The 17,007-nt window shown below is 41.9% G+C and overlaps 1 protein-coding gene across 4 annotated transcripts in view; it reads right to left on the reverse strand.

Moving 5' to 3' along the window:
• The window catches only part of NRAP (nebulin related anchoring protein), a 74,856-nt gene extending 67,959 nt beyond the window's left edge, over positions 1-6,897 (reverse strand). For 2 of the 4 annotated variants that reach the window (XM_004374856.1, XM_023729888.1), the window contains exons 1-4: positions 6,580-6,897; positions 6,170-6,264; positions 5,490-5,577; positions 678-782 (exon numbers count right to left, since the gene is read on the reverse strand). In XM_004374856.1, the coding sequence (XP_004374913.1) occupies positions 678-782; positions 5,490-5,577; positions 6,170-6,264; positions 6,580-6,651 (360 nt within the window). In that variant the 5' untranslated portion in view covers positions 6,652-6,897. The remainder of the gene's footprint in view (positions 1-677; positions 783-5,489; positions 5,578-6,169; positions 6,265-6,579) is intronic. The other 2 variants (XM_023729889.1, XM_023729890.1) reach the window with 1 other exon arrangement.
• Between the last annotated feature and the right edge of the window lie 10,110 nt (positions 6,898-17,007).

Raw genomic sequence — 17,007 nt, forward strand, 5'->3', positions numbered from 1 at the left:
GTTGGGTTAAACAGACATTACTGGGAAAAGAAAAACAAAAACTGAAAGACAAAGTTCTTCTTTTACGATATTTATGCTCTACCTAGGGAGATAAGATGTGAAACAATTAGCAATTAGAAGCCATTTGTGTGCTTAACTGTACTGTACTGATGATGAAGACAGTGGGAGGCTTTAAAAAGCAATCTGTACAAGACGGACCCTGTCATCACAGGAAAATGAAATTTGAGCTGGGTCTCCAGGGCTGAGGTCAGTTACCAGAGGCAAAGTGACAAAGGGCATCCACTCTAGAAGGTCACCTTCTTACAGGCAGGAATTTTCATCTGTTTTATTCACTAATACATCCCCGGAAGCCTGGAACACTGCCTGACACATAGTAGATTAGAAAAATATTTGCTGAATAAATTCTATGGGTGGGAATGCCATGAATAAAAGCATGAAGGCAGTCATTGGCTCCTCATAAAAGATCATGAGAAGCTCCTTTGATTCGAACTGAGGGGAACAATTGGGGACCAAGGTGGTGGTGGAGGTGGGCAAGTTGGAGAGGTTGGAGAGAGCCAGCCTTTGGAGATCTGGAAGACAGACAATTAACATGTGGAAACATGCTCCAGCACACTAGCAATCAACATAATTTAAGTTACAACAAGATACAGATTATCGAAACATTTATTTACTCTCACCTCGTTCACCAATGGTTGCCTGTTAGGTGCAGCTGCCCCATCCTTGGATTTCATGTCCCAGTGAAAAAACGATTTAAATCGTTCACCATCTTCTTGCTCATCCATCTGCACAACGAAGATGCCATCAGTAATGTTGCCGTCAGAAAAGAGAAAGAAAATAAATACAGAGATAAACTTTGAGATTTTCCTTAGTCTTAACCCCAAAGCACCTTAACTGCAATACAGTGCAAACCGTGCTGTCAGTCTCACCGTGGCTTCATCTGCACCCCCTGGCAGCATGTATAGAGCACCTGCTGTATGCAAAGCTCTATTCAGCAGAGCAATTAAAAACACTTAGACAACGTCTCCACGAACTTATCACACAACACAAAGTATTTGAGTAGCCTCAGAAAACACTCGAGACATTAGAGTAGAGATTCTTAACTTTGGTTTGAGTAAGAATACCCAGGGAGCATGTTAAAATGCCAGCTCCCCAAATTCATGAAGGTGTTCTCCTGCGCTTTATTGTTTTATCTTTAACATCTCGATCTACAATACACCTTAAATTAATCTTTGTGTATGGTGTGAGGTAGAGGTCAAGGTTCATTTTTCCCATAAAAATATCCAGTGACTCCAGTACCATTTATTGAAAGATCATTTGTGCTACATTAAGTTGAAGTGGTGTCTCTGTCATAATTCAAGTGGCCATATATGTATTCTGCTTTGTTGGTCTATTTGTCCGTCCTTGTGCCACTATGACGCTGTGTGCGTTGCTATTGCTTTTATCGTAAAGTCCTGAACCCTGGCAGCCTAAGTCCTCTAGTTTTGCTCCTCAGCAAGATTTCTTGGCTATTCTAGAATCTTTGTATTTTCATATCAATCTTAGAATCAGCCTGTCAATTTCTACAAACAAACAAAAAACACAAGACTTCTATTGGGATTGCACTGAATGTATAGATCAATCTGCGGAGAACTGACATCTCAACGATATCTTCATGACCTTGGGATAGACAGAGATTTCTTAAACAGAACACAAAAAGGACTAACCATAAAAGAAAAAAGAAAAAAATTCTAGGTCCCAAAGGCAGAGATCATAACTTACTAGGACTGAGATGAGGCCCAGAAATCTGCAGTTTTAACAAGCTAACAAGGTGACTCTGATTTCATTGTGTTAGAATTTATTATAGCTTAACCCTTTGATTTTATAGGTGAGGAAATAAGCTCAGAGAAAAGAAGGAAACTTGTTAAAATCACATTTCAGGCTAGCAGAGCCAGGTTTAGCATCTAGGAATTCTAGTTCCCTATCGAGGGTACTTTCTGATATTGACTTTCTGGGTATGCTACTGCTTAAAGTCTTTCCTATACATATCTATGTATATAATATATAAACTGAGAGATCTTTGCATGCTTTTTTCCTTGTACTTTGAGAAACTTCATGAACATTACATAGATTTAAGGCAAAGTTTCTCAGCAGAGCATTCCTGCCATTTTGAGCCCGTTAATCCTTTGTTGTGGAGACTGTCCTGGGCATTGCAGGATGTTCAGCAGCATCCCTGGCCACTTCCCACTAGATGCTGGTAGCAACTCCCACACCCTGAGTTATGACAATCAAATACGTCTCCAGATATTGCCAAACGTCCCCTGGGGGTAAAACTGTCCACCGTTGGGAACTATTGACTTAGAGAATCAGAAACACATGACCAAAATAAATATTCTTCTCCGTTTCCAGGAAGCAGTATTTCTGCCTCCTCCCACAGTACAAATCTACCACCCGGAGTCCCCAGAGACTTTTCATGTTCTTAGCTGGGTAAGGAAGCATTAAGGGCTAAAGTTCATTCTCTGAATAGAAGAAAACCTAAATGTTTTATTCTTCTAAAAATTCAGTTCACACCTACAAAACAGGAAATTCTGTCTTAGTAAAAATTTATATTTTTTAAAGAGTGACATTTAAGAAACAGAAAAATATAAATCTGCTTCAAATGCCAGCTCAAAATCTTTACCATACTTCTCTACTTCATCACCATCACTGAAGTATCACTTTCTTTCCCTTTTTTATTTTAGCACATGCTCAATGAATTTGTTTTCTATTCAACTGGCCAGTCCCCCAGAGATAGAAGGGGGTAAGAAAGTAATCCATCACACTCCCTAGGGTGGTTACAAGGTCTGGGGCTTAGAAGGGACGAGGCTGTCCATTTGAATTCTTCCCTGATGGGTAAAGAGGAGAAAGTGATCTCAACAGGCAACTGTTTGGTACACACACATACACACACCATATACACACATACACAAACATATACACACCACATCCACACTTACATATACCACATACACACACATACAAACATACACACACATGCGTATATACACACACATACACACCACATATACCACATATACACACATATGCACGTATACATATATACACATCACATAGCCACTTACACACACCACATACATACATGCACACACAGCACATACACACGTACAAATATACATACATATGAATAAACATAGACATATGTACATGCCCCATACATTCATACATGCACACATACACTCATGCGCACACCACAAACATACACACATACCAATATACATGACTACACACATACACATATGCACAAACACATATGCATATATACATACACACTTATTCATATACATACCATATGCATGTATATTTGGATATGCACACACACACATATGTCCAAATATACCACACCATACATGTATGTACACACGTGCATACACATTCATGCATACATACACACATACATATACTCTCCATATGCACACACACATATATACACATATATGCAAACAAAAGCATATACACAGGCCTCCTGGGAAGCTCACATCATTGTCTGTGGCTGGAAATAGAACCAATGATAATCCTAGTCTCGCTCCAGTCTGGGCCTGTCATACACAGATAAAAGAAGGTGAGTCCACTACTGCCTCGAGGGGAGGTAAATATTGTGTGACCTGTTGCATGATTGTACGGTGGAGTCAGGCTAGCTGAGGCCTAGAGTGGGTGGGAAAATACAAATATATGGATCTTTTTGTAGAGAGTGTAGCTTAGCCACACAGAGCTCTGATGTATAAGTACATCTCCTTGTGTTGAATCTGTCCAGCTCTGCGGCTCTACAGCTGTACAAACATCTGGATATTTGAGAACATAGCAAACTGCTTTTTTTCTTCTGGAGAGCTTACCACCCTTTAGGAATTTATGGAAGTGGGCCAACGGAGCAGTCTAGGGTATGGGCTCTAAGTCAGGCAGACCTGGATTGGTACCCCCTCCACCAGCTGGGTGAACCTGGGCAAGTTACTTAACCTCTCCGAGCCTCGGCTTCCCCAGCTGTAATCCGATAATATTACATAGGGTATTGTGAAGAATAAATGAGATAACATAGATTAAAAAAAAAAAAAAACTTAGTGGTGTGTCGGACACTCTGCTAAAGAGCTCAACCCAGTATTTACTGTAATGTCAGGTAGCTGCTCTCAGACATCAACAGATGACAACAAAGGCCTACAAGAATTAGCCTCCTCAGTAACCTAGGACTGCTTGTAAATTCTTGATGTCAGGGAATCCTTAGAAATCAATGACATATGAGCAATTCTCTGAGCCTCAGTTTCCTCGCTAATAAAATGGAGATAATTATAGCATCTGGTTAAACACTTGGCTGCTAACCAAAAGGTCAGCAGTTCGAATCCACCAGCCACTCCTTGGAAACTATGGGGCAGTTCTACTCTGTCCTATAGGGTTGCTATGAGTCAGAATAAACTCAACGGCAACGGGTAATTATAGGATCTACCTCATTAGGGTGGAATGTGGATTCAATGAATTAAGCACTTCTACAGTAAATACTACATAAATTTGTTTAAAAAAATTAGTAAATGAACAACAACTGCAACGCAGTTAGCAGAATCAGGTATCTTGGCAGTATGTGCAGAGAGCTTCAGGTAAGGACACGAGCTAGACCTAAGACGCATTTGTTGAGGAAGAGGCTGGCCTGGGCAGGTGAAAGAGGCACTGCGAGGTGGGGCAATGTTAGGGAGGGGATCTTGTGCAAGGTGATTACTAGAGAGCTTTCTACCTCATCTGCAATTTTCTAATTTTAGAAAGTTGCTAAAGCTGCTTCCCACAGAGCAGCTTCTTGTGGGGCAGAGGGGAGGGAAGTTAAACTCCAACGATTCATCATTTTAATAGACGCAACGGTTCAATCAATTGCTGGTTATTTGACTAAACTCTTCTGTTGGTTTTTCAAACGAAGTTGGGTTTATCAAGGTGGTCAGCTTTTCTCCCTCCCCATCCCACCCACCCCTAAACAAAATAGTACTTCCAAATAGAAAGAAATCATCGACTTGCCTCTCCTCTAACAGGAAAGGGAGGCTACAAACAACCGGAAGCAATACTGAATTCAGAGAGATTGAAGAGCGTGCAATTAGCTGCTTTTAATTTTCCTTACCAAAATATCACAGTAGAAAGAAAGGAAAGGCCTTTGTGATGTTTTCTAACTTTGTGTTACGTATTAAGCCCCTAGTGTATACAGGGTCTATTGTATAAATTGTCACCGAGGTCCAGAGCTGACCAGGCACAGAGGTTATCCTGGATACAAGGACTCTAAATATTTATACTACATTATCCTGTGTATTGGTCCCTACACTGTGGGAGGAAAAACAGCAATACTTGTTACTGAAATGCACTTTGCATGTGTGTATGGAAAAAAATGGACTGGCTCACATTTAGGCAGAGACTCTTAAAAACATAGTGGGTGCCTGAGCAGAGCGATTTTCTTTAAAGGCGATTTTGAACAGCAAAATTAAGTAACTTACCCTACTGATGGCCTCTGGAGCCTTCCTCATATTTAGAGTTAATGGAGCATGATAGACACTTGTGAAAGTGTTGTTCTTGGGGTTATGGCTACAAAAAAAAAAAGTATGTATACATCTGAATCAAAATAGAAATGTACTTTATCCAAGATGATTGATTGTGAGATCATTTTTAAAGGCACAGTTTTTAATCAATAAATATAAAACTTAATAACTGAATCAATGATTTTCTAGGCAACAAGTTTTAAAGGGGAAAAATGGCAAATCAAAGAATTTCCACATATACAAATTAAAGACCAAATATAACTGAAAATGGTCATCATTTAAAAACTTTCTGAGAAAATAGAAAAGGATTCTGAAATTATTTAAAAGACAAAATATATGAAACTTGATATGCATATCCATGGCACATATATTGTTCTGCACAATAGTAATAACTTGACATAAAAATCATAGTTGGATAGATTTGACATTTCACTGTACAGAAATTTGAAATTTCCAATCCTTTCTGTCTAGTGCATAAAATGCCACCTAGGTCTCTTCAGGGATTGTATGTAAGTGAAAACTTTTGGGAAGATATTTCTTGGATTTAACACCGGAGTTTACGATTTGAACCTAGTTGGCTACTTGTTAGAAAACAAACAAAACTCAAGAGGTGTCGAGGAGGGGTATCCAACACTTACGCGTGACAGTATGGCTTTTTCTGGTGACTCACAAAGTTATTAACTGATAGCATCATCTTGCAGACTTCACAGTGAAAACACGCTTTATGCCATATCTAGAAATCGTATAGAAAAGATTTGGCAAAATTACCTTTGCTTTCAGACTCAGGATTATTACGTATTTCAGGGTAAGAAACTGTGCTTCAGTGATAAAATGGCAATTTAAATACTGGCTATATAAAATGTTAAATAAGTAGACACCCTTTTTTTTTTTTTTAAGATGACATAGAGAAGACATGAAATGGGTAGAACTCAAGAAAAGTAGGAAAAGACATCTTTTTCTTGGGGTTCAAAAAACACAACACGTCCATATGTGAGAAGATAAATTTCCCATGTTTGTTTTTCCTAGAGGTCAAGAAATGTCCACTGACCTGATCTATACAGCTGATCTTCTCAGCGGGGTAGACCCCATATCCACACCTAGAGCAAGCTTGCACATTCATCTTGAAGTCAGAAGAGAGAAGACAAACACAGGCAACGGGCAAGAAATCCAAGAACCCCCCAGGCTAGTTGATCAAGTCTCCAAAATGCCAACCACTGTTAAATCCCTGTGGCCACCTTGATCGCTCAGAATCCAACTTCCACTTTCCTTTGCTGATCTTGTAGTTTGAAGTCAGCAGCTGGATGGTTTTTAAAGCTGCCACTTACTCAAGGGACTATTTTGGCAACTGGCTCAGCACGCATGCGCCCAGGAAGTTAGGCGGAGGTATTTGTAGCTGACATGTTTCCCGAAATAGAAAAGTGAACTCAGAACAGCATCGTGTTTATGTGGATGACCAAATCCTGGTGATGACCAGGCAGCATGCAGTAGTTTAACACTAGCTGTCATCATAATCCAAGAAAAGGACCTACAGGAAGACGCCACGCCCTCATCCAACGATCGAATTAGAAAAGGGCGCTGTGTGAGTCTGATGACTAAGAAAAAGAATGGCTCCCAAAAATAAAGGAAATAAAGTAGGATTGATCCACTCCATCAGAAGGGTAAATACCATATTTGAATTTTAGCTTTATCTCTTAAAAATGTTTACCACAGTGAGACTGAAAATTTTATTAAGATATGAATTTGTGATAGCTTTTGCTGGAATGGGAAAATCGGAACAAATAAGAACACCCTGATTTGGTCTCTGTGTTTTGTCCTAGACCATTCCAAGAAGGCCTTGCCTCAAAGGCCTGAAGCAGAGGTTACTTGAAGACAAAACATCTCTTCTTGGCTTCGGTCTCTTCTTCAATGTCACCTTGTTGTTGTCAGTTGCCGCTGAGTCAATTCCAACTCATGGTGACCCCATGTGTTACAGAGAAGAACTGCTCTATAGGATTTTCTTGGCTGTAATTTTAACAGAAGCAGATTGCCAGGCCTCTTCTTCCACAGAAACACTGAGTGGGTTCAAACTGCCAACATTTAGGTTAGCAATCGAGAGCGAACAGTTTGTACCTGATATGAAATGACACCTTGCCTGTCCCCACCCCTCACTCATCAACTTCTATTACCCATACTCTGCTGTATTTCTTCATAGTAGTTATGACTACCTGATATGCTAAATATGAAGGCATCTATTTTCTTTTAAATATCTATTTCCCTCATCAAAACAGAAGCTCCAACACAGGGTCAACCAAAGTGTTTACAGGGGCCAGGTGTGAAGTAATAGCTTTATGTACTAAGCACCAAATGGGAGACACATGCCCATCTGAAGTGGGCAACCACTCCTTAGCCCCAGTCAATTGTTGTTATGAGGGAATCACCCAGCATTGCCAGATATTCTGATTTTTCCAGAGCAGCCAGAAGTCTGCATTTTCACGTGAAATCCCATTTTGTGAAACCCTTGGAGTAAAAATCAAATGGCTATGGCTAGTATTTGGCAGGCAGGCTATCAGTCTGTGACCTTCAAGTTAAACCATTGGAGCACATTATGCTGGCGTCCCCAGGTGGGGTGGAGAGAGATCAGTAACACTGTCGTGTTGTAAGGGCAGGGGCAGTGGGGGTGGGAGGAGGAGGAAGCCACATAGTAAGTGAAGAAAGTAGGGGTTAAGGAGACTGGAGAGAGAGGGTGACGTCTGAGAGTTTCCCAGATAGAGGGGCACAAAGCCCTCTCTCCCAGAGTGGGGAGTGAACCCTAGGCAGGGGCTCCAGGCTCAGCAACAACTTCCATGCTGAAATGTGAGGTGAGAATCAAGGTAGCCACCAGCCTGAACAAACAGTAACTGGCACAGACCAAAAAACAGAAAGGTTCCCCAAACGTTTTGCCCTGTATCAGCCTTACCTGGGAAGTAGGGTAGAAGCTCCAGGAATCACTGAGAATGAACTCCCCCCACGCCTAACCCAGAGGGATGAGAAATCAGGGTGAGACTTGAATTAAAGGAAAAGCTATGTAATATTTTTTTCTTTGCCTAAGGTTGTGATTGCAATCCATATCTGTTACAACTTTCTTGACCCCACTTGTGAAAACAAGAATTACTGAATGAAAGGTGTTAAATTTGACTTGTACCATCACTTCCGCTTATTAGGTATGGGAAATTGTGAGGAGAAACAACCCCACAGAACTAGAAATGGGACAGTTTAAGGAACTAGGAGTAAACACTTATTGCTGGGGCAAGATAGAGGCAGCCCTCCCCTGCTTCACTGACATTGGGATTGGTGTCCTCTGTGTCCATTCCACCCTGTATAGCCACATCCTATATAGTCACTGCCCCCCTCTTTGGCTTAAGCCCCTCTCCCTCATCTCAGTGATTACATCAAGTCTAAATTAATCAGCACACAACGTTCCTCTGGCTTCAGGGATTGGTTCAGACAACATCTATCTTAGTCTGGCTTCCCCAGAAAACAGTATCTGAGGCAAAAGCTTATTTGTAGACTTTATTCAGAAGTATAATCCCAGGGAGCAGAAGTAAGGAAGAGGAATGGGGAAGGAGGAGAATTAATATGAGGGTTCATTCTCAAGGTGGCCACCACCTGATATAAAGTACATGGAGCCATTTGAGGACCCCCGGTGGTGCAGTGGTTAAAGCGCTTGGCTGCTAACCAAAAGGTCAGTGGTTCAAATCCACCAGCCGCTCCATGGGAGAAAGACGTGGCAGTTTGCTTCCATAAAGATTTATAGCCTTGGAAACCCTATGGGGCAAGTCTACTGTCCTATATGGTTGCTATGAGTTAGAATCGACTCGATGGCAGTGGGTTTGATTTGGTTTTGGAGAGTCATTTGATATCTATCTTCTAAGAGGCCATAAAAACAACTGCTACTCAGGAACATCTGCTAGGAGAACTTATCTGTTGGCTCCTGTCTCCCACTGGGGACAGGTTTGCCCTGTTAACTCCCCTACACCTCCATACTGTGTATGTCCGGATGCCCAGGGAGACCCACAGCATGTCATGCCTCAGTGTCAACAGGAACAAGCCAAGGGCAGCAGAAGGCTAGAGATACTGTTAAGTTGTGCTCATGAGAAGTTGGCCAGGGCCCACACAGAGCTAGTTGCCACTGCAGAGGCTGGGCTGGAAGAAGTAGGCAAAGACCCTAAGATAAGTGAGGCTGAGTGGATCTAAAGTGGCACCTGAGAGGTGTCATATACACAGTCCAATCAGCAGAGAGTCCAGGGCTTGAGTTTGGTGGTTGTCATGGATTGAATTATGTCTCCCAAAAAATGTGTGTATCAGTTTGGCTGGGCCATGATTCCTGGTATTGTGTGATTTTCCTGTATGTTGTAAATCCTGCCTCCATGATGTTAATGAGGGAGGATGGGTGGCAGTTGTGTTAGTAAGGTAGGACTCAATCTACAAGATTGGATTGTGTCCTGAGGCAGTCTCTTGATATATAAAAGAAAGAAGTAAGCAGAGAGACAGGGAGAACTCATACCACCAAGAAAGTACTGCGAGGAGCAGAGCGTGTCCTTTGGACCTGGGGAGAAGCTCCTAGTCCAGGGAAAGATTGATGAGAAGGCTGACAGAGACAGAAAGCCTTCCCCTGGAGCTGACGCCCTGAATTTGGACTTTTAGCCTACTTTACTGTGAAGAAATAAATTTCTCTTTGTTAAAGCCATCCACTTGTGGTATTTCTGTTGTAGCAGCACTAGATGACTGAGACAGTGGTGTTGAGTTAGAACCAGATCATGTAGAGTTTTGTCCCTCCTTCATCTAGATGCTTCTGCTAATACCACTCCTTGTTGCTTTGACTTATTTTTTAAGTCTTGATTCCTAAGTTTATCGTCAATGAAATACCCACAGCCTTTTGCTGCATATAAATAACTATTATGTACGGTAGGTGGAAAAACTCACATACTGTACATAATAAGTTCTTTTTGGAATTTATTGTGTTCCTTTTGGAACTTAAATGTAAGTTCCTTTTGGAACGTAAATAAATAAGTTAAATAATAAATAAAAACTTCCTTTTAGAACTTAAACATAGCACTCCTGATTTCCCTCTTTTAAATTTATCTGTTGATGGTGGTCCCATTGCTTCAACTGGTCAAGCAAATTAGGTTCCCATTTAAAAATTTTTATACACACTGCTTCATGACGTTGGTTACTTTTCTCACAATGTGTCAACATTCTCATTATTTCCATTTTGTTTGTTTTGTTTCCATTAATAGACCTTTCCTGGCCTTCCTTAGCTTCTCCTCTTTGTTTTAGGGTAAATGTTGACCATTTGGTCTCATATAGTTGATTATTTAAGGGAGCACAGTATTCACAGGTGATATTGTTTATTTTATAAGCTAATCTATTATTTGGCTGAAAAATGACCACCAGGAGTAGCTTCAGTTCCAAGTTCAAAGGGTATCTCAGAGCAATAGTCTCAGGGGTTCCTCTAATCTCTATCAGTCCAGTAAGTCTGACCTTTTGTAGGAATCTGAAGTTTTGTTTCACATTTTTGTCACTTTCTATTCAAGACTTTCTACTGTGTCCCTGGTCAGAATGGTCAGTAGTGGTAGCCAAGCACCATCTAGTTCTTCTGGTTTCAGGGTAGATTTGCCTGTGGTTCATGTAGACTATTAATCTTGTGGACTAGTTTCTTCTTTGAATCTTTGGTTTCTTTCATTCTCTTTTGTTCCAGACAAGTAGAGACCAACAGTTGTATCTCAGATGGCTGCTCACAAGTTTTTAAGACCCCAGACACTACTCACCAAACTAGGATGTAGAACATTATCGCTATGCACTATGTTATGCCAATTGACGGTCAAGATATTTTTGTACCTCGGTTCCATCATTCAGGGTATGAGCTAATTCTTTCTAGCTCTGAATCATTTCCAGTGCCCTCCAGGGCTGAGATTGTAACATGGTTTTGAAATAGCAGAGATGACAAATCCAAAATGAGGGAAAAGCTGCTGATACTTCACTCTGTCACAGTTGCTCTGGTTGGTTTTAGGATGTTCCTTCCATGTTGGGAGATTATGCCTGCCTTGGTTAAGGTTCTTTCAAAATCAGAGCTTGAGACAAGAACTTGGTTTATTTAGGAGGTGTTCCCATGATGGAGTGAGGGTTTGAGGTGAGTGAGTTAGGGAAAGAAGAGTCAATAAAGGGTATATTCTGAGTGAATTACTGCCATGGGCAACTGGGGCCGAGTCCTGCTGGGGACACTGAGGAATCGTGTACAATATGCCTCACAATTGTCCCACTGAAGGACAGGAGGCTGGCGCATTTATCCACTCAACTCCCATCCGCCACTGGTTTACTGTCAGGGGTATTAACTCCCCTGCACCTAGAGGATGCACCTGCCTGCACAGGGTAAATAACTTCTGCAGCTTCAGAGAAAACCCAGAGTCAGGGAAGCAGAGAGACGCTGCTGTGAGAGCTTGACAAGGGACTGGAAACATGCAAGGAGCTAAAATCAGTGAGCCAAGGTGATGTAGCATGGGGTATTCCAAGAGTAGGTCACTCAAAGAAACAGGCTGTAGAGCAGGGTTAAGGAAAGTGTTGATATGAGGTGCACCATGAACTCCCACTGCCCACTCTTTCAGGTTGATGGTATCAATTCTCCCAATACTAAGAGACCCCTTCCATTCTGCTGCACTGTCCAACGCTGCTTCCATAACTTGGGATGGAGAATTCATGAAGCAGTGCCTTATCTCTAGGTCTCACACTTTCCTGGGTTATACCTACCCACCTCTCCCTCACCTCCACTCCTTAGAGCTTACAGGTGTCCTGGGGGGTGTTCACATGGGGTTAGACAGGGACAGAGTGAAGTTCTATGGCACCCACTGGTGGTGAGGGGGTGGTGGCTTCATGAGAAGTTCTTCCATGCAGCAGTGTATGAGGCCTGGGTACTAGATGCTGGTGATGGTAGTAAAGCAAGTATCTACTCATCCATTGCTCTGGGAAGCTCTGAGCATTGGCGAAGTTACCTAATGTCCATGCTTAAGCCCAGGATGTTAAGTGGCCTGTCCAGTAATGTAAATTGGGTCTATAAGAAAGACTATGGCCCAGGAAATTCATAGAAATATTTTGCCTCCCTTCAAACCTAAATCTGGTTTGAGATCCCCTTTGGTTGAAAAATACTGTCTGCTTTGGAGATGTGATTTTGTCTTTTGGTCTAAGATAGGGGTTGGCAAACTTTTTCTGTAAAGGATCAGAACTGTAAATATGTTAGGCATCGTGGGCCACATATGGTCTCTGTTGCATTGTTCTTCTTTTTTATAACACTTTAAAAATGTAAAAACCATTCTTAAATTGTGTGCCGTACAAAAACAGGACACAGTGGTTTGCAAGCCACAGTTTTCCAAGTCCTGGTCTAACAGGTTGCTCCCAGGACATCAGGAGCCATAGGAATACCCAGACATGTCTCTTGGGGTGGGAGAGAAAGAGGAAAAGGAAGAAGGCAGAATGAATAAGAATCCGTTCAGCTCTATCTGGGCTGGGCTTTGACCAGCCACAATGGATTTATTTAAGTCTAATAAGTCAGGCCTCAGGAGATGTACTGGAGTGGCTGTGATTGTCTTTTTTTGTGCCAGGGGACCACAACATAGTCTGTGAGTGGGGAGGAGGTCTCCTCTGAGTCAAGAAATTATAGTCGTTACTGCTGAAGGTCATAGCATCAGAAAAGAGGCAGCCCATGGATTAAGAATACAAAGGCATATCCAGTCACAAAAGAGAAACTACACAGTAATCTGAGCATGGAAAGACTAATACAGACAACTATTTCTATAACAGGGTATTGGAGTATCAAGAGATTGGCTAGTAAGAAATAAAGAACCCAAAGCAAAACTTGTTGCCATCGAGTCAATTCCGACTCACAGTGACCCTATAGGAGAGAGTAGAACTGCCCCAATAGGGTTTCCAAGAAGCGGCCGGTGGATCTGAACTGCCAGCCTTTTGGTCAGCAGCCATAGCTCTTAATCACTGCACCACCAAGGCTCTAAGAAGTAAAGAGAACTTTAAAAATATAATATATAATAATATAAGTACTACCCCTAGAGCTGAGATAGAAGGCCCAAAGAAGATTCTCCCCTCCCCTGCTCCCTCCCTGCCCCAGGTCTGAGAAGTCCTGGGCATGGCAGAGAAGTCAGTATGGTGCAGTGCCAGCAGAACTTTCTAGAAATCTTCCCTCTAGAACTTTCTGGAAACTTTCCTCTAGTGTGCCAAGAGAAGCTGTTCATGGGGAGTTGTCTCGCTAGTGCCAGGTGAGGGGGGTGCCAGAAAAGTTGCTGGCTGCTGGCTGCTACTGGCCACTGGGCACAGTAGGAACTGGGCGCTGGGAAGCCACTGTGCTGCAGGAATTTGGGGCTGCACTAGAACCAGGAAGCAAAATCCTTTCCTCTTGCTAAGTCTCTCCAGTACCCTCTACTGACAAAAGAAAAGGAGCCCTGGTGGCACTGTGGTTAAGAGCTCAGCTGCTAATTGAAAGGTCAGCTGTTCAAACCCACCAGCCACTCCGTGGGAGAACAATGTGGCAGTCTGCTGCCATAAAGATTACAGCCTGGAATCCCTATGAGGCAGTTCTACTGTGTCCTATAGGGTCACTATGAGTCAGAATCAACTCGACAGCAATAGGTTTGCTTTTGAGTTGGCAAAAGAAAAATACTTAAGGGCCCAGTCCTGTTTTCACAGAACAGGCAAAACGGGTGAATCTGGAGCTGAGAGGCAATCAATCAATAACAGGCACAAAAGAATTCCTCCTTTCAGGAAAGAAAAGGATTCTGCCTGGACCTTAACTGGGCAAGATGTCTCACTGGTGGGACTTGAGTTTTTGCAGCCACTCCCCTTCACTGACTCAGCAGTGGCCAGAGTTTGGGTTTGGGCCTTAGGTCATTAAGAATGGCATTCCTGTTAATCTTGGGGTATCCTTCTGTGGAGCCATAACCTGTGCTGAGTTGTCCTGTGAAGAATTAGACGAGCAACCACTAGTGGCATCATTTGGGGGTGCTGTGACCAGCAGGTCAAGGGTTCAGGGCTAGCTAAACAGGGTTAGCAAAAGCATCCCAGTGACCAGAGAAGAGGGCTGGAGAAAAGGTCTAGAGGGACTGGTCCAGGAGCTTCCCCCACCCCACCCTGGGTCAGCCCTTAGGAATCCATCCAAATAGTGGGGACTTGGGGGGATTTTTCTGGAATGAGGGGGAAGGCTGATGCTACAGTCATGTGAATATCAAAGGCAGACATAATTACCTGGTCCAAGGCTATAGAAACACAGGAAATACACTTAGAAGAGAATATCATTCAGCTCCAAAGTGTCAGTACAATTATTTCTGAGGGAAAAGTTCAAAATCATTTATTTCCTTCCGTATTTCCATGATTTTACATGGTATGGTGATAATCCAGACTCAGGGCAACAATTTCGGTGTTCCCCCCTCCAGCCTACAATAAAGAACTGAGAAAAGAAAGTTTTCCTTCAAACCACCTTTCCATTTGGGCCAGCAATGAATTCCTGTGTGCTAAAACATTTTAACATTCCCATGATATAATTTATGGTACAGTCTTCTTGTGGATGAGAAGTTCATCATTTTTCTAGTCAACCTGATTCTGACACTAGCAAGTCTGGGACTGAGACAACTTCTCTGAGCCTCAGTTTCTTTATCTATCAAATGAGCAGATAGATTAGTTGCTAAGACCCCTTCCAGCTCTAACAACGTGTTTCACTATAAAAAACCATTGCCATCGAGTCGATTCCAGTCATCAGGAATAATCTGCAAAACTTAGATTTACAAATTAGATAAATCAGAGAGTAATTTATTTGCTTTACTAATAGGATTCTTCATTTCTCAAATGATTCACAACCGAATTCCTTTAAAAAATTTTATCTTAGTGCCTTTTCAGGAATGTTTTTCAGGAACACAGTATTAAATAAAGAGTAGTGCAGCCGTTCCATCACATTAAATGGCAACTATACACATGGACCTCACTGGATGGAATACACAGGAATCAAATGGACTACATCTGTGGAAAGAGATGATGGAGAAGCTCAATATCATCAATCAGAACAAGGCCAGGGTCCGACTGCAGAACAGACCATCAGTTGCTCATTATGCAAGTTCGAGTTGAAGCTGAAAAAATTGAAGCAAGTCTATGAGAACCAAAGTACGACCTTGAGTATACCCCACCTGAATTTAGAGACCATCTCAAGAATAGACTTGATGCACTGAACACTAATGACATCAAGAACATCACACATAAGGAAAGCAAAAGGTCATTAAAAAGACAGGAAGGAAAGAAAAGACCAAAATGCATGTCAGAAGAGACTCTGAAACTTGCTGTTGAACACAGAGCAGTTAAAGTGAACGGACGAAATGATGAAGTAAAAGAGTTGAACAGAAGATTTCAAAGGGTGGCTCGAGAAGACAAAGTACGTATTATAATGACATGTGCAAAGACCTGGAGTTAGAAAACCAAAAGGGAAGAACACGCTTGGCATTTCTCAAGCTGAAAGAAATGAAGAAAAATTCAAGCCTCGAGTTGCCATATTGAAGGATTCTATGGCCAAAAAATTCAACAACGCAGGAAGCATGAAAAGCTGGTGGAAGGAATATACAGAATCACTGTACCAAAAAGAATTGGTTGACATTCAACCATTTCAGGAGGTAGCATATGATCAAGAACCAATGGTATTGAAGGAAGAAGCCCAAGCTGCACTGAAGGCACTGGCAAAAAACAAGGCTGTAGGAATTGACTGAATACCAACTGAGATGTTTCAACAAACGGATGCAGTATTGGAGGTGCTCATTTGTCTATGCCAAGAAATTTGGAAGACAGCTACCTGGCCAACCATCTGGAAGAGCTCCATACTTGTGCCCCTTCCAAAGAAAGGTGATGTAGCAGAATGCAGAAATTATTAAACAATATCATTAACATCACAAGCAAGTAAAATTTTGCTGAGGATAATTCAAAAGTGGTTGCAGCCATACATCCACAGGGAACTGCCAGAAATTCAAGTCGAGTTCAGAAACGGACTTGGAACGAGGAATATCATTGCTGATTGTCAGAGGGATCTCGGCTGAAAGCAGAGAATACCAGAAAGTTGTTTACCTGTGTTTTACTGACTATGCAAAGGCATTCGACTATGTGGATCATAACAAACTATGGATAACACTGCGACGAATGGGAATTCCATAACACTTAATTGTGCTCATCCGGAACGTGTACATAGACCAAGAGGCAGTTGTTTGAGCAGAACAAGTGAATACTGCATCAGGGTTGTATCCTTTTACCATATTTATTAAATCTGTACGCTGAGCAAGTAATCCTAGAAGCTGGACTATTATGAAGAAGAATGGGACATTAGGATTGGAGGAACACTCATTAACAATCTGCAATATGCAGATGACACAACCTTGCTTGCTGAAAGTGAAGAGGACTTGAAGCACTTACTGATGAAGATCAAAGACTA

Source organism: Trichechus manatus, unplaced genomic scaffold, assembly GCF_000243295.1.
Source record: "Trichechus manatus latirostris isolate Lorelei unplaced genomic scaffold, TriManLat1.0 scaffold00031, whole genome shotgun sequence".
NCBI lineage: Eukaryota > Metazoa > Chordata > Mammalia > Sirenia > Trichechidae > Trichechus > Trichechus manatus.